Source organism: Pygocentrus nattereri, chromosome 3, assembly GCF_015220715.1.
Source record: "Pygocentrus nattereri isolate fPygNat1 chromosome 3, fPygNat1.pri, whole genome shotgun sequence".
NCBI lineage: Eukaryota > Metazoa > Chordata > Actinopteri > Characiformes > Serrasalmidae > Pygocentrus > Pygocentrus nattereri.
This window is the reverse complement of record NC_051213.1, coordinates 16,740,607-16,763,977: the sequence shown is the minus strand read 5'-3', so window position 1 is coordinate 16,763,977 and position 23,371 is coordinate 16,740,607. Positions and strand designations below refer to the sequence as shown.

General features: G+C 41.4%; 2 protein-coding genes across 3 annotated transcripts in view; both read right to left on the bottom strand.

The window, feature by feature from the left end:
- Positions 1 to 7,965: 7,965 nt before the first annotated feature.
- On the bottom strand, positions 7,966 to 16,587 carry scrt1b (scratch family zinc finger 1b). 2 transcript variants are annotated; one of them, XM_037536573.1, is made up of 3 exons: positions 16,443 to 16,587; positions 12,892 to 13,311; positions 7,966 to 10,239 (listed from the first exon to the last, which is right to left on the bottom strand). In XM_037536573.1, exons 2-3 carry the CDS (start codon positions 13,004 to 13,006, stop codon positions 9,521 to 9,523), a joined length of 834 nt encoding a protein of 277 aa, XP_037392470.1. In that variant the 5' UTR covers positions 13,007 to 13,311; positions 16,443 to 16,587; the 3' UTR covers positions 7,966 to 9,520. The 2 variants fall into 2 exon arrangements, with proteins under 2 accessions (XP_037392470.1, XP_017568573.1); XM_017713084.2 differs by lacking the exon at positions 16,443 to 16,587 and having other exon boundaries at positions 12,892 to 13,444.
- Positions 16,588 to 18,454: 1,867 nt separating this feature from the next.
- Positions 18,455 to 23,371, bottom strand: part of mroh1 (maestro heat-like repeat family member 1) — a 79,949-nt gene continuing 75,032 nt past the window's right edge. The window contains exon 43 of the mRNA XM_037536743.1: positions 18,455 to 18,618. Within this exon, the coding sequence (XP_037392640.1) occupies positions 18,473 to 18,618 (146 nt within the window). The 3' untranslated portion in view covers positions 18,455 to 18,472. The remainder of the gene's footprint in view (positions 18,619 to 23,371) is intronic.

Sequence of the window (23,371 nt, the reverse complement as noted above, 5' to 3'; positions counted from 1 at the left end):
AGACAGAGGGAGATGTTGAGAGAGGAAGAGAGACAGAGATCTTGGAGGTGTCTGGTGGAAACAGATCTCAGATAAGACGTTGCAGTTTTTGTACAAGGCCGGCTGAGTCCTGATGTGCTGACAGACAGACTGATTTAAAGAGCCAAGCCTTCGTAAGAGAGTTAGACATTGTGGAAGATTTGGAGATCCTTCTGTAGATGTTTGTCTTTAATAGCAGAATGAGATTAGAATAGACCCACAGGCTAACGTGTCGGTAACGGCGCTATATATCTGCTCAGCCGTAAAGTGGCATTGTCATACTACAGACTTTATGTTCCTATTGTAGCTACTGAGCAGAGAGTACTGAGAATGATGTATTGCACTTCACCCTCCTACACTGTGTACCATTGTCTTCAGAATGAAGACAGAGAAACAGTGCAGACAATGCAAGAGTGTGTACACTGGAGACGGTGTGTGAGCTCAACACTCAATAAACTGTGTGGTAATACCACACAGTAGCACACTAAAAAAAAGTGATGCCTTATCTTCATGTAATTCAACACAATTATTGTAAGTCCACCGAAAGACAAAATTGTGATGATGCAACATACTTTTGGAATATGCTTGCGGAAACTTGGCTTCTGAATATCTTAAACGTATTACTTTTTCAGTGTACTGCTCTAATCCTCTCATTGCAGTGTATCCCTGAGAGCCTTGCATTAACCTACATTTAATGTCTGGATCTATCTGGATTTACTTTGGCCAGATTTCATTTACACTTTTCACTGCAATACATCCACAGTGTGCCTGTGAATTTACTTACTGTCTTGCATTTCAGTGTTTATCCTCTCACCTGCACTTAAAAGTTAACATAACTATACGCAGATAAATAAAATGCATCCCATTTAAACCTGTGTTGAATGTGGTCAAGCTCATATGCTGAAGGTATATACATCGCCTCTAAATCTGTGGTCACCAGCTCTGCTCCTGGAGATCTACCTGCCTGTAGAAACAAGTTCCAACCACATTCTGCTACAGCTGCTCCAGGTATGGGACGTCATCAGAGGTCCCTGAATAGCTGGATCAGATGCATTAGTGTTAGAGAAGGTGGGGCACCATGTTAATGCAGGTTATAACTAAACAAGAAAGTAGATTTCCAGGAAAAGTGTTGAGGGCCACTGTCTTGTTTTTATTAAGCTTTAGTCATTTGCAGACTCGACTACTGCAATTCCCACCTTGTGGGCCTTCCCTCATACACCAACTCTGCTCTACAGAGCATTCAGAATTTTGCTGCTTGTATAGTCTATAACCTCCTGAAGTTCTCCCAGGTGATTCTTCACTGGCTTCCTGTGAAAATAGGAATAAAATACAAAGCTCTGGTTCTCAGACTTCTAAGGGCTCAGCTCCTCACAACCTCTGTACCCTGGTTCAGAACTCCACACCTATGCACCAGCTTAGGCCTTCAGCTTTCTTAAGATCCTTCTTTAAGGTCTAAGCATGTTTGTAAGACTAGGTGCTGCTGCTATAAAGTCCTATCCCCTCAGTGGTGGAACAAACTTCCCCTAAACTCCGCACTGCATCATTCAGTTCCTTCTGTTACAGCCTAAAGACACTCTTGATGTGATACCTAGGTTAACACCTTTCTGTACTCATTAACACTTTGTTTCTGAATCACTGTACACCTTCTTAAAAATACTTAAAAAGTACTTCCTCAAGGTGTACACGTGTATTTTTATTAGATATCTTTATGGCATGAATTCTTGCAGTATCTCTAAGTCTTTTGTGTCTGTTAACTTGCACACTTTGCAAGTTGCATCTGCTAAATAAATATAAATGTAGATACACTATGCATAGTAAGGTTAAGTCCAATAAAGGAATGGTTGCCAATACAAGTATAATCATTACAGTATGTGTACCATGTAATACTTTATAGATTCCTGTGCACAGCCAATACAATGAGAACAAAACTGTGATATGCACCAGTACTCAGTGTAGTGTGCTTCAAATAGCCATTATTGATCCAGAACGGCCACAGCAGCTGAACCTGGACCAGCTGCCTTGTTGAGCTCACAGAAAGCTCCTGCTTGGCCAATGGCTGTAAGAGCTGACACTAAATCAGCAGTTAAATAGTATAATGAGACCAGAGCAGTGCTCCCCAGTAGGACATTAGTCAGGGTGCTTGGTTTGGAGGCTCGGGTCCAAATCTTACTGCTGCTGATAAAACAGAGAGAGCGACCTTTGGTGTGAAGAAGAGAGAAAACGTGAGGGAGCGAGACAGAGCATAGAGGTACAGACATGAAGCTGAAAAGAGAAGCATCCACATTCTATTCACTGCTCCATTCACTCACAGCAATGTTATCTCTTCTACAGAGTGCACGAGGTTGCAGATTGAACTCTGACCCCCAGGTGTTTCTTTGGACTAAGTGGTCCACCTCCCTCCTATTGCTTACTGTAGGCAGGTGCTGGTCTTAAGTCAGTTATGTTGCATGTAAGGATATTTCAAAAGTACATTTCTTTTCATTCTGAGAAACCACAGGTCAAAACGCTGTCCTGAGGGTTGAGAGTGCGATTGCATTTGCAACATGAGCCTATGAGTTTTGCTTGATATATGCAATCAATAAATGAATAAATAATGAATGATCTTCTGGATGTGAGAATTTAGACTTGACATGGCTATCTGAAGTTCACTGCAATCTAAAGAAGTGTAAACCCTGCACTAAAGTGAAAAAATGAAAAATTTAACCATAGTACATCTGCTATACACATGCCTACAGCAGTGCCACAGTAAGAAAAGAAGGAATTCAAACTGGATCTTAAGAAATGGGCTGGTGAACACAGAAGAAAGGCAGATATCTTACTGATGCCATAGAACTGTAGTAACTATTTTCAAATCATTATAATGGAGGGAATACATTGATCAAACAACAGAAATTACTGATCAGATGAGGACAACAAGCTAAAAGCTAAAAGCAAAGAAGCTACCTGGCTATCTAAACACCTTACCTCGGTGTGGCTTCTTTTTTCCGAGCTGAAAGAGAAGAAAACTTCCATCCATTTTGTGCTGGTTAAAGAAAGAATTGCTGTTTTCGTCACAATTTTATTCGACAACCGAGTCACATTAATACTAGCTTGGTTGTATTTATTAGCCTACAGGCCAGTAGCCACACTCGTAATCAGGACTGTTTGACACAACACAGATCTGCAATGCAGGCTGGGAATTGTAGTGACAAAGCATTGACAAAGAAAAACATGAAAATATTTAATAATTTCCAAAAAATCATGAATTCTTTCAAATTAATGAGGCTGAAGGCTATAATGAAGGCCTGCATATATTCCAAAAAATGGCCAAAAAAGTTACTAAACTGTAGTTTTAAGCCTCTTCAAGACTGTTAAAAGACTTACACATGACTGAAAACTTTGAATCTGACTAGCTCTGCACCTTCAGTGTATTTTGTTGCACCCAAGAATTAGCTCTGGAGTAGTGATGAGCAGATGACAGTTCCCACTTCAGCATTCATTAATTGTGCTGTACAGATTCATTAATTGTGCTGTACAGATTCATTAATTGTGCTGTACAGACAGTTTTTCTCAACCCTGTTCTTGGGCCAACTAGACAGTCCATGTTTTTACTCTAGCCCAGGTCCCAGTACACCTGAACCAGATATTCAGTGTTCCTAACACCTTAATGTGAGAGAACAAAAATGTGGACCATCTAATGGGCCCCAAGGACTGGGTTTAAAAACACTGCTCCTGCAGAACACCAAAGGGATGTCTACAGATTAATTCTGCTTAGATTAGACATGTTCTCCATTAGTCATGAAAAGATAACAGATGAAAATAAAGATATTCAAAATCCTTTGTTGTTCTTTATAGGACCTGTAAGACAATGTCCTGCATAACACCAAAGTGCTTCTCATAGTGGGATAAGATCAAGAACCAAAAAATGGTTGTACTTGGAGTCCTCATTAAACGAGTAAATAATTTACAGTCCTTTTAAACCTTCATCTCTCCATCTTTCACCTGCAACAGATCCTCTGCAACACTGACTCACTCACATCAAAGACTATTGTGGGGCCTATTCTTTCGCTTTCCCCACTGAATATTCATGATGTGTTAATTCTTTCCACGTGTTAAGCAGGAGGTCGAAACAAAAGCACCATGCATAGCCGATCTCACTGCATTTGCAGGTCCACTGCTGATGAGCTGCAGTGCACATGTATACATGAATCATTGTCATTGGAAATAGACACAGTCTCATCTAGATTGCGTGGAAGCTGCATGGAGACAAAAATACTTGCTATGGTCATTAACACTGATCGTCCGATAGACAATAAAAGAGTCATGGACACAATAAGAGACACGCTCAAAGAGACACAGGCCTGCTCAGTACAGATATGCAAGTAGTGCTATTAAAAATGTACTGGCTGAATGGGCTCTAGTGTGCTTCCTCAGCTTCATGTCATCCAAACTGGGTCAGCCCACCTCCCCCCTTCTATTCTTCCATCCCTCCTTCTGTCTCTCTTCCTGAAAGCACTGTTCTCTGCATGGGAATAGTCTCTGAGTTACAGAGCAACACATGCTAAAGGCAGTCTCCTTGCTTCCTCGCCTTTTTCTAGTAAAACACATACTTAACACATATTCCTCATTATTTAACAGCCCATGAATTATTTGGAATCATTCACTGTCTGCCAGAGATGTCCCTGATTTGAATTACATGTAATGAGAAGTTGTACTCTTTCTCAGACTTTTGTAGACAATACAAGCATGTAAGACAATATGCTCTTAAAAATAAAAGAGTCAGGATGGTTCCCTGGTGTGATGCCACAGAAGAAGCCCTTTTGGTTTCATGAAAGGCCTTTTACAAAACTGAAATGTGCAAGTGTGTAGAGCCTTATAAAGTTTAAAGAACATACATATTGTAAAGATTTTATACCAATTAGTATAAGTTTTTTTCTAGAACTTTTACAATATGTGGAAGACTCTGTGGCCTATTCCTGCAGTTCCCCCAGTGGCCTAGGGTGCTAGTATCAGTACCAGTGGAATGGAAATGGACTCAGATATTTTTAAATAACATAATCAAATAATTTGTACTCTGTTATCGCATTTACTAGGACACTGTTGACTCCTTGTGTGTGAAATGTTGAGTGACTCAAAAGCTAAACGACTTCCAAAACCAGTGGAAATCTTTATTTTATGGCTACTGTAAAAAAGGGTTCAACTTCAAAAAGGCTCTTGACACCCACAGGTCTCATTTACCAAAATGGTTATCAAAAGAACTTACCATTACAAGGTTTTTAGGCAAACAAAAGTGCTTTTTCTATGATTTTATTACAACAAACCCTTTGGATTCCTTTATTTTTGAGAGTGTACCTGGTAACATATTTCACTGACCACCACTGAGAGGCATTTCTAGTTAACCAATGGCAAGAACATGCAGGTCACATGTTGTGGTCTTCTAATCCCAACAGTCCTAGCCTGAGGTGTGCAGTTGTGTTAGACTCTTACTCAGCCATGAGGCCATGATTCTACATGTATTCCCTCCCAGTCAGGCAGTGAATAGTTTATGTCCAAAGGCAGCGCTTTTCAGGATGTCTGCTCTGATAAGCGGTAACACTCTCTGAAGCGACTGCTCACCAGCTAAAAAAAACCCTCGCTCGCTCATGCCCCGTGGCTGCTAGCTATACTGAAGCTTGGCTGAGTGAACTTAGCCTGCAGATATCTCTCTGTGGAACCTCCTCTTACACCATGAGGTATAACGTCCACACTCAGTCTGAGAGGTAAACAATGACCATTATAGAGGTATTAAAAGAACAGCTGGTGTTTACCATCTTTACACTAAACCAGAAGCAGTATGAGTTAACACAGTTAACTGTTCATAACACACTTATGCATTTCTTCAATTGATTCTGACAGATCTAGATTAAATATTGAGTTTGGCACACACAGAACAGTATAAAGATTAAATAGAATTAGATCTCAAAGTAAACTTGACCTGGATTGAGAACTGTTACACACACACACACACACACACACACACATATATATATATATATATATATATATATATATATATATATATATATATATACATATATGTGTGTGTGTATGTGTGTGTGTGTGTGTGTGTGTGTGTGTGTGTGTGTGTGTTCATTCAAATCAAAATAATGTGGATGGTTTTTATGCCAAGAACCCAAGAGTTCAGCAAGGGAGTACAGTAAAAATTAAAACATACAGGTAAAAAAGCTAAAATGTTCTGGAAACTCTGTAACCCTTTAAAGAACACTACAGAAATGCTTTAAGGGTATAAAGAGATGAATATAATCAAATACATGAGATAGCATAGAAAAACAGATTGCCTAAATACTGGAGCTAGTTCCTCAGGTCTGAAGCTCATTCAACAGCTCTGAATTAATTCATCAGGTCTAAATAAGTTCTTTGGATCTGAAGTAGTTTGTCAGCTCGGAAGTACTTTGAGACATGAATCTAGTTTCCTCAAATCTGTAACTAGTTCTTCACATTGAAATTAGTTCCTCAAATCTGAAGCTAGTCCCTCAGCTCTGAATTAGTTCTTCAGCTCTGAAGCTGCTTACTCAGATCTAAACTAGATCTTCAGAATTGAAGCTGGCTCATCAGATCTGAATCATTTCCTTAGATTGAAGCTAACTTCTCAGATCTGTGCAAGTTCCACAGATCCGATCTTTGCTCCTCAGATCTTAAGGTCATTCAGAGCTGAAGTTAGTTCATCCACTTCATTAGCTCTGAATTACCTCCTCAGATCTGAAGCTCATTCCATAGCTCTGAATTAGTTCCTCAGATGTGAAACAAGTTCTTCAGATCTGAGGCTAGTTCTTCGACTCTGAATTTGTTCCTCAGGAGCTCTGAAGTAGTTCTTCAGATTTGAAGCTAGTTTCTCAGATCGTTGCCAGAATCCTGACTCTAACTTTTCTTCTGTCAACAAGTGCTTTTCTAGTAATAATTTCTCACTGGTGTTCTGATCACCTGTGATGCGCATTGCAGAATGTGGCTGCTCTGCCAGTCTCTGAGCACGAGTAAGGTTTGTGCTGAGCCCTAGAGCTGCTGTCAGGACCCCATGATCCTAAAGTGGAGCGACAGGGATGTAAAAGCAAACAGATCAACGTGTGCAGCCCCTCTCGCAGCTGTCTGCTGTTAAATAATGGCTCCTGCTGATTCCACCCTGCCAGCGCAATTACCCGCCGCTCTGGAGACTCGAGTGCACACTCTCCGAACACTCAGATAATGATTCCCCACAAATTGATGACACCGGTGGCCTCGTTTGCACAAGCTAGATTAACCTAAGAGAGGGTCTAGGTTTTTTTTTTTGCTGTTCTGAGGGAGCTGAGTGGGTGATAGAGAAATTCAATCTGAGGCAGCAGCAGCATTACTGATCATTCACCACATTTGTGGAAACTCTGTTAACACTTGACCCTTTCTTCAGCAGATATCTTAGAGTTCAGAGTTCTGTACCTAATATAGTCCAGCAAAGGTTTTGTAAGTATTTCTTGTGCATTTCTGCCAAACACTTAAAGGACTAAATCAGGCAAGTCACATGGTGTTGAAGATTACAGAACAAAAATGATTTAACAGCATTTGTATGACTCTCAAAACTAAAACCTACATACTATCTACTGACAGTTCACTAGCAGGGAATTATTACATTACACCAGTAATACAGTACATACCACAAACTTATTTCAAAAACACTTTATAAAGCACTGTTGGGAATTGAAGTCACCTAACATACACTGGACTGAATGATGCTCTAGCTTTCTGGTGTAAAGCTAAAAGCTTCCTCTACTGCTTTTGTGTGCTGTACAGTTTCAGGCTTGTGCTGCAGTCCATCATTCTGCTGTTTGCTTTGTCAGAGTGAGTGCATTGATTTTCATTCATCAAGATTAATTGGCCTATTTAATAGACTAATTTCACAGAGGAATGGCAATAATCAGGAACAAACAAGGAACAGACTGGGTTTGTTTACTTCATCTTTATTATGAAGTGCCACAAAATGCCTGGTGCCTTGTGCTTTTACATCAGTTGAAGACTGGCTCAAAAACCGCAGGACATTTTATATTTGATTCAGAAATCTCCTGATCAGGAGTCAGCAGACTCGTCTACAGTTGTAAAAAGGTTCTTCTCTTCAAATGAGTATTTACATTTAGGCTACATCACCTCTTTAAACTGAGCTTCTCAGATATTCCTCATTTATGATACAAAAACTAAGGTCAGTCTAGTACAGTAATCTCTACCTGAATCTAGGGTTTTGTGCTACTTTCTCTCTAAAATGAAGTGCTTTCAGCAGGAATCTGAGGGACACCCAGGCAGGAGAAACAGAGGAATCTTGCATTAATCCGAGCCTGAAGTGCAGTGCAAGTGGTTTACAGCCCAGCTGTGCAGACGTTTGTCTTCCTTGCTACTGGCAATCTTCCTCATCCCTTCGGGTGAACTACAGAGGGAGCCTTTACTTTTCCAGGCCTGGAGTTCCAGAGATTTGGAGAAATGATTCTGAACTGCTTAGAGCAGAGTTACAGCACTTCAAGCCTACGTCCTAAAACTACATTTAAATTAGAGGCAGGCAGTGCATAACAACAGAGCGAAAGAAAAAGTGGTTTATACTTTTCTTTTTAAGTCTTGGCGACTTGGCTAACTCTACACTGGCGTTTTCCCTGATGTGGTTTTTATTTTATTTATTTATTTTTTTCATTTGATTATTAGGAGATCAAAACATACCTGATTTTAGAAAAAAGCTGCTATAGGTAATAGTTCATTATTTTCAAAAAATACCATGCATTACGTGATTATTGCTGTATATATCCTCACAAGAATCCCAAGAAATATTGCCTGTTGTTGTCTATCTAAGTTTTGGCAAAATGATAAGCTTTATGCTATTGGCATAGATTCTTCATCTTTTTTTGCATGCATTACATAGGCATATAAAACCAAAGAGGTGGAAAATCATTCTCATGGATCCAAACGCTTTGGCATGTTAATAAGATAAAAACAAAAGAGAAAAAGGGAAAAGAAAACGTACAGAAAAATGTACAAACATCTGCCTTTCATGAAAGGAAAGTAATGGCCTGTGAACAATAAATAAATAAATAAATAAATAAATAAATAAATAAATAAACAAATAAATTAAAAATTACCTCAATTGTGACTAGTTGTGAGGAGGGGGAGGGGTCACTTGCAGCAGTATGATAATATCCAGTAATAAGAAAAGAAACAAAGAAGAGTTGGAAGTCATTGATCAGCACTGTGTCACTCAATCCTGTCTTCCAAATCCAGAGTGCGCGCGCACGCACGCAGGGGGCTTGGGGGGGTTGGGAGGTGCGCACCCTCAGGACGTCTTTCTGGGGACACGTTGCTGTGAGGAGATGCTGAGGGTCATAAATCCCCTCAGGCACGCAAACAAAACTTTGTGCTGCTGTTGCTCTCGGCTCGAGCTGGAAGTTCCCATAAAAATAATAATAATAATAACACTGTCACGTGCAGCCCGAAGCAGGCCTCCTCTCGCTCCTCAGTCTCCTCAGGCCTCGAGCGCCGAGAAGGCGCCCTTGAAGCACGCGGACTCGTAATGCTTGTTCAGGTAGGACTTGAGCGCGAACGTCTTGCTGCACCTCTTGCACCTGAAGTGCTTAAAGGCGGAGTGCGTCTGCATGTGCGCGCGCAGGTTGGAGCGGTCGGCGAAGGCTTTGCCGCAGTGCGCGCACGCGAACGGCTTCTCGCCCGTGTGCGAGCGCATGTGGCCCTGCAGCAGCCACGGGCGGCTGAACGCCTTGCCGCACACGTCGCACTTGTGCTTGAGGTCGTGCGTGAGCAGGTGCATGGCCATGGCCGGCATGGACACGTACGCCTTGCCGCACGTGGGGCACTTCTTGGCCAGCTGGCTGTCCAGGCTGCGGTGCGTCTGCTTGTGACGGCTCAGGTTGGACGACGTGGCGTACGTCTTGCCGCACTCGCCGCACACGTGCCGCTGCGGGGCCCGCGCGCCCCCCGCCGCGCGCCGCCGGGACCGGCCGTCCGTGATGAAGAAGGCGTCCGCCGCGTATCCCTCGCTCACCGCTGCGTCCCCGTTGATGTAGCCGCCGGTGAGCGCCGACTGCGGGCTGTCCGGCTGACTGTCCGAGTCGGGCGCGCAGTAGTCGCTGCGCAGTCCGTCGTAGAGCGGCCCTGGAGAGGGCACTTTGACCGCGCCGTCGCTGTCGCCATCGTAGGTCGTCGGTGTGATGTAGTCGCTAATGTATCCTGTAATAAAAGTGCGGAAAGAACAAGGCCTCTTAGTCAGTTATTCCTCGCAGGAGGAACGTGGAGACGCAACGATTGGGGTTAATGGACTCAGCAGCCTCGCTCACACCTTTTATTCCCACTCCGGCGATCGGCGGTGGCCTGAGATGCGGCTGCTGCATAAGTGAATGAGTGAGTGGACTGGCATGTAGGCACAACACAACATGAAAGAACATGAAAGACATTTGGAGTATCAGTGAGTTTTGGAGACTATAAGATTGCGCACAATAAAGCCACCAGTTCTGAATGAACATCTTCAGTGCTGGATTAACATCTGCAGAATGGAATTAACATCTGCAGTGTTAATTTAACCCCCACAGTGCTGGATTAACATCTGCAGTGTTGAATGAACATTGGCAGTGGTGGATTAACATCTGCAGTGCTGTGTTAACATTTGCTATACTGAATTCAGGCCTACAGTGCTGGGTTAACATCTCCAGTACTGAAGTTACAGTGCTGGGTTAATATCTTAAATGCTGAATTCACATATACAGTGCTGGATTAACATATGCAGTGTTGAATTAACATCTACGATGCTAAATTAACAACTGCCATATGGAATAAACATCTGAAGTGTTGAATTAACATGCACAGTGCTGGACTGACATCTACATTACTGAATTAACATCTGCAGTGTTGAATTAACATCTAAATAGCTGTGTTAATGTTTGCTGTACTGAATTAAAACCTACAGTGCTGGATTAACATCTACAGCACTGAATTTACACCTGGGTTAACATATGCAGTGCGTGATGAAACAGAATGCAGGATTCATAGTTGCAGTACTGATTTAACATCTGCAGTACTGAATCAACATCTACAGTGCGAATTTAACATTCACAATGCTGATTTAACACCTGCAGTGCTGAATTAACATTTGCAGCATTGAATAAACATCTATCTACTGAATTCACATCATAGTACTGAATTTAGATCACAGTACTGAATTCACATGACAGTACTGAATTCATGTTTATGGTGCTGGATTAACAACTGCATTGCTGCATTACATTTGCTTTAGCATCTACTGAATTAAACTTTGCAAGGTTGAACAGACACCTACAGTGCTTGATTAAATTCTAGATTGCTAATTTTACACTGTTACACCGTTAAAATAACACACTGTTAAATCAATACCTACAGTGTTGAATTACAATATAAAGGTGTAGATTAATATCTACTATTGATGTCTTTTTGACACATACAGTTCTGATTTACATGTTTAGTGAACAGTGTAGGATCAACCTACATGATTGAATGAACCAACAGCATGGAATCTTCAATGTTGAATCAACACACATGCAGCACTGGAAATAACACATGCAGTATCAAATTAACATTTACAATGTTGAAGTTACACAAACAATGATGGAGTAACACATACAGTGTTGGATTAGCACCTACAGTGATTGATTACACCTACAGTATTGTATTAACCTCTACAGCAATGGACTACCACCTACAGTGTTGTAATAACATGAGGAGTGCTGGTTTAGCCTCTACAGTGTTGAATTAACAAAGTTTGGAGTGGTTATTTAACACATACAGTGAGGGCTTGACTCTCATAGTGTCAAACCATCTACAGTTTTAGTTGAACACCTTCACTGTTGAGTAAAGTGACTCTCTGCAGTGTGAAAATGAACAGATAGAGTATGTGTTCATTTAACATCTTCAGTGTTTTTACACATCCAGCTGGAACCAAATAAACTCGGAGGATTTTGCCATGAACACATTGAATGTTACTTTTTTTCCCTACTTCGTTAGTCCGCAGTGGCATGACATGCATCAGCCATGTGTTAAGAACAAGCTCACTCCCAGACATTTGGAGCACCGTTGACATTTGGATCAGATAGTGACTGTATGCGCTGCATGTCTGCTGGCCATTCCGATAAAAAAACAAGCAGACCAGAGAAGCCTTAAAGCCAGCGGTCAGTGGTTGGTTGTGGCATGAGGTGTGGGTGCTGGACAGCTCTTGGAGCATGTGGGTAAGAAAATGCACATCGCAAAGCTTTCAGAGCACCAGTGAGTGACGTTTGGAGCCTAGTGTACAGTAACTGCACACAGGAAAAGCCACAGTGTAACACATACAGCGTTACTTTAATTCATGAATTCTTACAGTGAGCACTGAAAAGCAGCTGGATCCAGATGAACACTGATTGGGGATATAATAGCAGCGCATCCTGTTTGTCTGCAGTTCACTCCAATAAACTGAAGAAGCAATGCACAACAAGTGCATGCAACAATTACAGGCATATTCACAGACAATTAACAGTGAAAGCATGGCTATTTGTAGGCTGCATATATTTTCAGAGTATAATATGAACCGACGAGCAAAGACATGCAGCTTAAAGCCTTTTCTTGGCGGAGCAGAGAAATCAGCATGCACTCATTCGTTAAGAGCAACTTGCAGGTGGTTAAGACGTGAAGCATCGTGACTGTCTAAGCCCTTCAAATAGGTTCGTGTTCCGCTGTTTACGTGCGGTTTTAAGAAGAGTTAGAACTTTGGACGTTCATGTGTTGCGCTTTTATTGCTTTTCTCGACCCTAGGCGTGTTTAGGCTGCCAGACAAACAGCGCAGAAACACCCCAACAAGCCCGAGAGACTTCCGTTTACCTTTCTGGTGGATCCGCAGGCTGAGATCGCTCCTGGACCTGCCGTACGCGCTCTCCAAATCTGCGGAGGAGAAATCATCGAGCTTAACCTTCTTCACCAGGAAAGACCTTGGCATGTTTAGAGCGTCCAGCACCGCGTCCTCTCTTCATCCACCGCGGAGCAGAGGAGCTGGACGGAGACCAGAGATCCCTGCAGGGCCAGCGATCGGACACCCGGGCAGAGGAAACACTCCGGCCGTCCTGCGCGAGCTTCTTCGGCTCGGGTGCAGCTCTCGGTTTCTGCTCCGCGCGGGCGGAATGAAACTTCAGCACTGGACAGCTCCCGCGCAGCAGCGCGCATTAGGCTTCCTGTCACCACACCCGTATTCCGGCACAGCCGCGCCCACTGCGATGCGATTGGTTAGTACACTGTGGAAAAATTCTGTTAAAGTACAGTAGAGGGAAAAATCTGTCAGCAAATGTTTGGTAGAATGCTGTTAAAAAACAGTACATAGTTATGTAGATACAACAGAGAAAAAACCTTGTATTTGCAGGAACTTAAATTTTTTGAGGCACATTGATTTACTATTTAATGGCGTTTTTATGGCTGTGCTATATATATATATATATATATATATATATATATATATATATATATATATATTAGTTTACAGGTCGATAGGCTGTAATTGTATTTATATTTTCCAGTATTAAAAAAATAATAAAATAAAAACAAAAACTGGTAGCATCGAGCATTTTCCCTTTTAAAACAGTCCAGGCTGATCTGTGTAATATCTCTCCCAGCCAATCGCAGCTCAGTGGGTGGGTTTTTGGCTAAATACGGGTGGAAAACAAAACAACTGCTCGTAGTGACAAATCTCTCCGCGTTAGCTGAGAAAACAAACAGCCTGGGTGTTAAAACTGAAGCCCCCACAGAAGAGTGGAGGTTGAAGCCTCGCTCCAGAGGTGTTTACTGAGCTGAAAGCTGAAGGTGCCTGAGGTTTTATGATGTGCTGCTGTGATCAGGTGGGAGATGGGGAGATGGAGGGGCTTCATTTTAATTTAATCTATCAGAAATCTCCCTGGGATCAACGTTGGGTGAAAATGATTTATTGATGCTGTTACTCTTCTCCTCGTCTCATTTTCTTTCGTGTGGGGAAGATGCGCCATGTTTCTGTAAGATAAGGCTGGGATTTATTGTTTTAGATAGAAAAAGAAAAGGACAGAGCAGACTGGGTTTAACCACAGAACAGCTCTTACTGTGGCTGCAGGATTAATTACTGCCCAGGAAAAGACAGACGCGCGACTCTTTCATGTGTGCAGAGACGTTGAGGTGCTCTTTCAGCACTGTTTGGCCTACTTTCAAAAAACAATAATTTATTCTTTATGATGCTTTTTTGTCCAGAAAAAGTAATAATATATCTGTGTAACATGTCGTTGTTCATCCCTGCATATGTGACTTATTACTGTATATTACATAGAGCTATAATATCTGTCATGATTAGTGTTTAATTTCCTCCTAAAATCAGTTTACATATATAACCTAGTTCTCTTTCATAAAAATACTCAGTAAATCTGAAGGTGAAGTTTTCATTCAGTCAGGCACTAGAACGTTTGACATAATAGAAAATGGACCACAGACAAACAGCATGAACAAGCAGTAGCTTCTTAACTCTGATCAAGTACACTGTGAAAAATACATTTCCTGTCAAAGGTACAACAGTGTTTTAAGGTCCAATTGTCTACTGTAAATACATTTTTTCCCAGTGGAAAAGCACATATTTGTATCTTTTCATGATATAATGTTCTAAAACAGAACAACAAAATGAAAAGCCTGGAGACAAAACGGGGTGTGTGGAGTCAATACAACTCAGAAAATATAACTTCAATGGATTTTGGTACAATTATGTTCCCTGACCAAAAGCAAGAGATGTAGCCTTGAGGGAACCACCCCAGTGACAGTTTCATACTTTTTTTTCTAAGAGTGCAGCACAGAACCCATTTTGGCACCTTTATTTTTAAGAGCATAAGATATCAGCCCATTAATTCCACTATAGTCCATCACTGTTAAAAATTAAAGCACCAAAATGAGTTATTTTAGTTTACTAGGGAAGGTTTTAATGGATGATTCTTAAAAAAACGAAATTTTTTTCAATGATGTTTGCAAATGTACAACAACTTGAAAGTTTAAAGAGTCTAACTCTATTTAGCTAGAACACTGTAGCCCCTTATTGATTAGCTACAGATGTTCAAATTGTTAACACAGTACCTGGAGAAAGTCAGTTGATTCTGGTATGTGTTAGGGTTTGGGTTAGGGTTCAGATAGAGATCTATGGACAAGGGAGCTAAGCTTTTACTAAAGGGGGTCTGGGGCATGCTACCTCAGGGGAATTTTTTAATGGCCCATCATGAACTTTGAGAGTCGCAATAAGTTGAGAATTGATCAACAATGGCCATTTGGTCAAGTTGGCGTATAGTAGATCTGTCTCTTTATAGTTTGTATTAACCATAGATCTATGACTTAAATACTAACACACACAGACCAAGAAAATGTGCCAAAGTCAGGGAATGTTATCTTAGATAAGCTGCAGGTCCGAAATATATTAAACAGATGCACAAGTTTATATTAGTACAGTCTCAGTTAGTGCCACCTGGAAGAATGTGATTTTGTTCTGTAATTAAGGTCCTATGTTTAATAACCTGAGAGATAGAATTGCATGATCACAGTGATATTTGGCACCACAAATATTATGTTTTCTCAAAAGAATTATGTAGACTTACATATGATGATATACTTAAATAAATCCCCCCCAAAACTGGTACAGGGATGCCCTTGGGACCAGGTTAAGGATTAGGATTAAGTTTAGGGTCCAGGTAAGTATAAGGTTAAGGCTGGTATTGAGGCAGCAGTGTAGTCCTTGCAGGTTTATGCCACATGCCCATAAGGAAACCACTAGAATTTGCACAGATTTACTTAAAAAGGTATAGTGATGTTTGTATCTAGCTGGTATTATCACTGTGTGTAATAGTGCCAGCTAAATATTGAAAGTAATTCTGAACTCCTATGGAAACAAAACTCTGTGTAATGAGGAGCGATGAGGTGGCGGAGACATGTGCTGAGAAGAGTGATATTTATTGAGGGCAAATCCATAATCAGGGTTAAAACAGTCCAGGGTCAGACCGCCAATATGGAGAACAGGAGGGATAGACATAACGAAAATGAAAACAGGTTAAACAAACAACGGGGGCTGGAATAAACAAACAGCACAAGAATACAACACACTTCAAACAGTACATCCAACATATCAAACCTACAGCACAACCAGCACAATCAAACGAAGACCAATGACAACAAGGGGCAAAAACAGTGCTTAAATACACGAGGGCTAACTAGGGATAACAGGACATAGATAGCAATAATCAGGGGTGGAGTCAGAAAACAAGGGGGCTGGACTGGGAATCAAAACAAAGAAAGCACATGGACATGTAAACAGATGCACGTAGACAGGACTGGGAGGGGCCAATCATGACACTCTGACAGGCTGACTCTCTGGAGTTTTCTGACAAACTTACCTTGTCTTACCCTGGCAAAACCCCTCCCTTTAAAGGGGAAAAACCTTCAAATATAAAGATGTAAACAAAGTCGTTCAGAGTTGTTTAATATGAAATGGTTCATTGCAGCTAAACTTTCCAACTTAGATTTCTAATGAAGTTGGGATGTTGTGTAAAACATAAATAAAAACAGAATATAATGATTTGCAAATCCTTTTCAACTTATATTCAATTGAATACACTACAAAGACAAGATATTTAATGTTCAAACAGATAAACTTTATTGTTTTTTTGCCAATGTTCACTCATTTTGAATTTGATGGCTGCAATACATTCCCAAGAAGTTGGGACAGGGGCAACAAAAGACTGGGAAAGTTGAGGAATGCTCAAAAAACACCTGTTTGGAACATTCCACAGATGAACAGGTTAATTGGAAATAGATGAGTGTCATGATTGGGTATAAAGGGAGCATCCCTGAAAGGCTCAGTCGTTCACAAGCAAGGATGGGGAGAGGTTCACTAGTTTGTGAAGAACTGTGTGAGCAAATAGTCCAACAGTTTAAGAACGTTTCTCAATGTGCAATTGCAAGGAATTTAGGGATTTCATCATCTACAGTCCATAATATCATTAAAAGATTCAGAGAATCTGGAGAAATCTCTGCAAATAAGCGGCAAGGCAGAAAACCAACACTGAATGCCCGTGACCTTCGATCCCTCAGGCAGCACTGCATTAAAAACTGACATCATTCTGTAACTGATATTACCACATGGGCTCAGGAACACTTCAGGAAACCAATGTCAGCAAAATATGACAACGGAGACCCCGGACTGTTGAGCAACTGAGGTTGTACATTAAGCAAGAATGGGAAAGAATTCCACCTACAAAGCTTCAACAATTAGTGTCCTCAGTTCCCAAACGCTTATTGAGTGTTGTTAAAAGGAAAGGTGATGTAACACAGTGGTAAACATGCCCCTGTCCTAACTTCTTTGGAATGTGTTGCAGGCATCAAATTCAAAATGAGTGAATATTTGCAAAAAACAATAAAGTTGATCCATTTGAACGTTAAATATCTTGTCTTTGTAGTGTATTCAATTGAATATAGGTTGAAAAGGATTTGCAAATCATCATACTCTGTTTTTATTTATGTTTTACACAACGTCCTAACTTCATTAGAATTGGGGTTGTATGAAGATAGTCCTCAAATGCACATTAGAGACCTTTTTGTGTGCTCCTTTCTGAGATTTAGGATTTATTGCTTTAAATAGCAATAAACAGTCTATCATGCCTTTGAAACTCTATGTAACTCCAATAACTCCAGTCTTATCTGACGTAGCAACAGTAACCAATGGGGGTAGGCTTGACACAGGGTCTCCTACTTTAAGACTTTACTGTTGCCAAGGTTGTTGCTGGAGGCAGAAAAAGGTAAACAGTCCTTTACAATCTAGATAGAGTCTAGATATTCTCTATAGTTCATCAGAAAAATTCTCCTTCACCGTAGCAGTGAGGAAATCTGAGTGAGGCATTCACGTGTGAATGGTTGCATGGTCTGTGAGGGACAATCCTTTGAGTTGAAGTTAAAGTTAGCTACCTTCTGGAACAGATTGGAACAGAATTTGCATGATAATAAACATTAAGCAAAAATACTTAGCGTTAGAAATATACAAAAGTATTTGAAATTGTAAGTGCAGTAAACTTAGTTATTTATGTAGATAGTTACGTGTTTTAGTTCTATGGCTTTGTACCAGTGAGGCTAATCTTGCTAACATCGAGTCAAAATATACTTACCGCTTCAGATTAGACTACACCACTGGATTAGGGTTAGGAAAAATGAATGCAAATAAAAGGTAAGAATGGAAATAAAAGGTAAGTATCTACAACGTGTACTGTCCAAATAAAGAGACAGAGATAAAAGAATATAAAAGTTCTATACCAATTGAAGTGTTTTCCTAGAGCTATATGCCCAAGTCAAGAACCAGTGAGGAACTTTTACTTTATATATTTATATAGTAATTCAGTTAGAATTTTGGGAAAAGTATCAGAGCTAGTATATTCTAATGTGGTCTGCAGGATGTGCGACGGTGCTGTGTGTGTCCGGTTGGGAGGGAGGCTGGTTCACAGCTGGTGCAGGAGAGAAGGAGGAGGAGGAGAGCAGGCAGGCTGAGCAGCTGCCGTTTCCCCCTCAGCGAGCAGATGGAGCCTGCCGGGGACAGCCAGGGGAGCGGAGGACCAGGCCAAGGACCACCAGCACAGGGATGGAGGGAGAGAGAAAGAAAGAAAGCTCAGCCTGGACAGCTCCTTGCTCAAGGAGAAGTCTGCACTGCAACTTTGTGTTTCCAATTAAAATAGGCAAGGCAAGAATCTGCATATCATTTATAAAGTAAACTCAACTCTTTTAACTCTATCACAAACACAACCTAAAATGTCAATATTAAGTCCTCTCAGCTATTTGCTTTGCTAGAGCTGGATGAACTCAAGGACGGGTATGTATTTTATACTATTCTGGGGCCGCTTTCAGAGACAACCCTGCTTTTTAAAAGTATCTTCTTATTAGAGAAAAAAGAAAAGATGATTCAGCTTCACTGATGCATACTCTATACTTGGTAAATAAATATGCCAGTTTAATTTTCTCTGTTTTGTGATTTTCAGTAAAAGTTAAGATAAACTACTTTGTGAGTATTTTGAAAAGATAATACTTTTGCATCAATTTTTACTGAGTAACATTTCAGTTGTTTTTATTTTATTCTTAGCTCCTTCATTTGGCTTATTTCTATTCTATTCTGTAGGCTCATCTCATGAGCTGCTTTGCTTTTGTGCACACGTCTCATTTTTAACTTTAGCATTTTATTTCAGATCAAAAGAGATCCCCAAAGGAGAAGAAAAGTACCCTGCACACCAGTTTCTTTGCTGATAGATGGTGGATGTACTAGGTGTTCCTCTGCAGATCTACAGTGATGTGATAGTTTTTTTTACTCAAACTGTGTTTTAGCAGCACCTTTCACCACTTCAGCTGTAATTTTATGAGTGCAGTGCTTCCAGAAACTCTTCACTCCTCATTCAGTTAAGGTGTAGATATGGTCGAACTATAGCATAGTTACTGTACTGTGCAAAAATCAGAGACCAACATTTCATAGTCAAAATGACCACTAAGTACAAGTTTCAGAAAAAAAAATTAACAGAGAATAACACAGAAGCCTAATATAGAAACATAATATCACTTCAGTGTTTAGTGCATCATCTTTTGCCTTCATTACAGCTTCCATTCCTTTTAGGACTTTCAGTTTTTCAAAGCAATATAAAGAGATATTTTTTTTACACCTTCTAAGTTCAGTCTTAGAAGTTGGTTGCATTTTCTTTCTCTTAAAGATGAAAGCTTTAATCTCTGCAAATACATCTATTGAAAAGTGATTAACTTGTGTTTAATGGCCATTTTGACTGGAAATTGAATAAATAGCGGGTAGTCTCTTTTGTTCAGTACAGTATAAATGCAATCTTTGTACAGTCATATGCAGAAGTGGACAACAAAACCCTTCTGCTAACTGCTGTAAACGTAAGTTTAAAAACTAGATTTACAGTCTTCTTCTTCTTTCGGCTGCTCCCTTTAGGGGTCGCCACAGCGGATCATCTGCCTCCATCTTGCCCTATCCACTGCCTCCTCTACTTTTCCACCAACCATCTCCATGTCCACCTTCACTACATCCATAAACCTTCTCTGAGGTCTACCTCTTCTCCTTCTGCCCGGCAGCTCCATCTCCAACATTCTTTGACCAATATATCCACTATTCCTCCTCAACACATGTCCAAACCATCTCAACCTGGTCTCTCTGGCTTTATCTCCAAACTGCTCCACCTTCACTGTCCCTCTGATCTGCTCATTTCTAATCTTGTCCATCTTTGTCACTCCCAAGGAAAATCTCAGCATCTTCATCTCCGCAACCTCCAGTTCAGCCTCCTGTCTTTTAGACAGAGCCACAGTCTCCAAACCATACATCATAGCAGGATGCACTACTGTCTTGTAAACCTTCCCTTTCACTCTTGCTGCTATCCTTCTGTCACACATCAGCCCTTCACCTCTTTTCTACACTGTCCATTGCTCTGGATGGTTGACCCAAGATATTTGAAGTCATCCACCTTTACGACCTCTACTCCTTGCACTTCTGTCTTGTCTCTACTGACCTTCATTCCTCTCCTCTCCAGTGCAAACCTCCACCTCTCCAGATTCTCTTCCACCTGCTCTCTACTCTCACCACAGATTACAATGTCATCTGCAAGCATCATGGTCCATGGAGCCTCCTGCCTGACCTCATCTGTCAATCTTTCCATCACCATTGCAAACAAGAAGGGGCTCAAAGCTGATCCCTGATGTAACCCTACCTTCACCTTGAAGCCATTTGTCACTCCAACTGCACACCTCACCACTGTCTCACTATCCTCATACATGTCCTGCACCATCCTAACATACTTTTCAGCTACACCTGACTTCCTCATACAGTACCACAGTTCCTCTCTTGGCACCCTATCATATGCCTTCTCTAGATCCACAAAGACACAATGTAGCTCCTTCTGACCTTCTCTGTACTTCTCTACCAACACTCTCAATGCAAAAATTGCATCTGTGGTACTCTTTCTGGGCATGAAACCAAACTGCTGCTCAACAATTCTTTCCCATACCTTCATATTGTGGCTCATCAACTTCATACCTCTGTAGTTACTGCAGCTCTGCACATCACCCTTGTTCTTAAAAATGGGGACCAATACACTGCTTCTCCACTCATCAGGCATCCTCTCACTCTCCAGGATTTTGTTAAACAACCCGGTTAAAAAAGTCCACTGCCTTCTCTCCTAAACATCTCCATACCTCCACAGGTATGTCATCTGGACCAACTGCCTTTCCATTCTTCATCCTTTTTAAAGCTGCCCTCACTTCCACCTTACTAATTCTCTGCACTTCCTGATCCACTATCCACTTGTCCTCCTCTCTCTCTCTCGTTTTCCTCATTCATTAGTTCTTCAAAGTACTCCTTCCATCTACTCAACACTCTCTGTTCACTCACTAGTACATTTCCCTCTCTATCTTTTATCAGCCTAACCTGCTGTACATCCTTTCCAGCTCCATCTCTCTGTTTAGCCAAACGATACAAGTCCTTTACTCCTTCTTTACTGTCCAGCCTCTCATACAGCTCATCATAGGCCTGAGCCTTTACCTTTTCCATCATTCTTTTTGCTATGTGACTAGCTTCACAGTACTCCTGCCTACTTCCGTCATCTCTCTGGTTATCCCACATTTTCTTAGCTGCCTTCTTCTGAATACTCTCCTGGACTTCCTCATTCCACCACCAACTTTCCTTGTCTTCTTTCCTCTGACCAGACGAAACACCCAACACATTTTTGCCAGTTTCTCTCACCACCTTAGCTGTAGTTTCCCAGTCCTCAGGTAGCTCCTCACTGCCCCCAAGGGCCTGTTGCAATTTTTCCCTGAACTGCCTGCAACCATCCTCCTCCTTCAGCTTCCACCATTTAATCTTTGGCTCTGTCTTCACTCTCTTTCTCTTCTTTGTTTCTAATCTCATTCTACAGACAACCACCCTATGCTGCCTTGCTACACTTTCCCCTGGTACCACTTTACAATCTCCAATCTCCTTTAGGTGGCATCTCCTGCTAAAGATATAATCCACCTGTGTGCACCTCCCTCCACTCTTGTATGTCACCCTGTGTTCTTCCCTCTTCTGAAAATGTGTTCACCACAGCCATTTCCATTCTCTTTGCAAAATCTACCACCCTCTGACCTTCTACATTTCTGTGTTTCACACCATACATACCCAGCACCTCTTCATCGCCTCTGTTCCCTTCACCAACATGTCCATTGAAGTCTGCACCAATCACTAATCTCTCCTCTCTAGGGACACCATCTACCACTTCATCCATCTTACTCCAAAATTCCTCTTTCTCCTCTAACTGACAACCAACCTGTGGTGCATATGAACTGACCATATTCAAAATTATACCATCAACCTCCAACTTCAGGCTCACGATCCTGTCTGACACTCTCTTTACATCCAGAGCACTTTTCCCAAGCTGTTCCTTTAGGATTATCCCTACTCCATTTCTCTTCCTCTCTACACCATGATAGAACAGTTTGAATCCACCTCCAATGTTCCTGGCCTTGCTTCCTTTCCATCTGGTCTCTTGGACACACAGAAGATCTACCTTCCTTCTCTACATCATGTCTGCAAGCTCTCTGCCTTTACCAGTCACTGAACCCTATGTTCAGTGTCCCTACTCTAACCTCCACACTCCTGCCTTTCCTTCTCTCTTGCTGCCTTCTAACCCGCCTTCCTCCTCTCCTCTTTGATGGTCTTCGACCTACAGTAGTCCAATTTCCACCGGCACCCTGCTGGTCAACAGCACCGGAGGCGGTCGTTGTTAACCCAGGCCTCGACCGATCCGGTATGGCAATCATATTTGTGATCCGCATGATAGTTTTGGTACAAGTTTTATGCCGGATGCCCTTCCTGATGCAACCCTCACCATTTATCCGGGATTGGGACCGGCACCAGAAGTACACAAAGTACACCCCTAATGGCTGGTTTAAAAACTAGATTTACAGTACTGTAAAATAAAGTCCTACCAAACAATTAGACAATTAGAGGATTTAATGGAAAATGCAGTTAATAGAGTCATGTACAACCATGAATTTATGCAAAAATACTGGTTGCTTTACCTTTTACTTTAACCAGGAAGACCAGTCTAGAAGAACCTAGAAATCAACGTGATGATCATGTAAGGATGCCAGTACAGTGGCGACTTGAAGCAGACTCTGGATGTAATTTACATTCAGAGAGTCAGAGATGGTGATGTTAAGAGTCGCCTTTTGGCTCACATCTCTCTTCTACACTCAAGTCATCTTAGATGAGTCAAATAGCCGAAGTATCAGTGTTTGTCCACAGCTCTCT

Coding starts and splice junctions, on each gene's coding strand:
- scrt1b (XM_037536573.1), bottom strand. CDS start 13,006: ATGCCAAGGTCTTTCCTGGTGAAGAAGGTTAAGCTCGATGATTTCTCC. Junction 10,240..12,891: donor CCTGCGGATCCACCAGAAAG/GTAAACGGAAGT, acceptor CTTTTATTACAG/GATACATTAGCGACTACATC.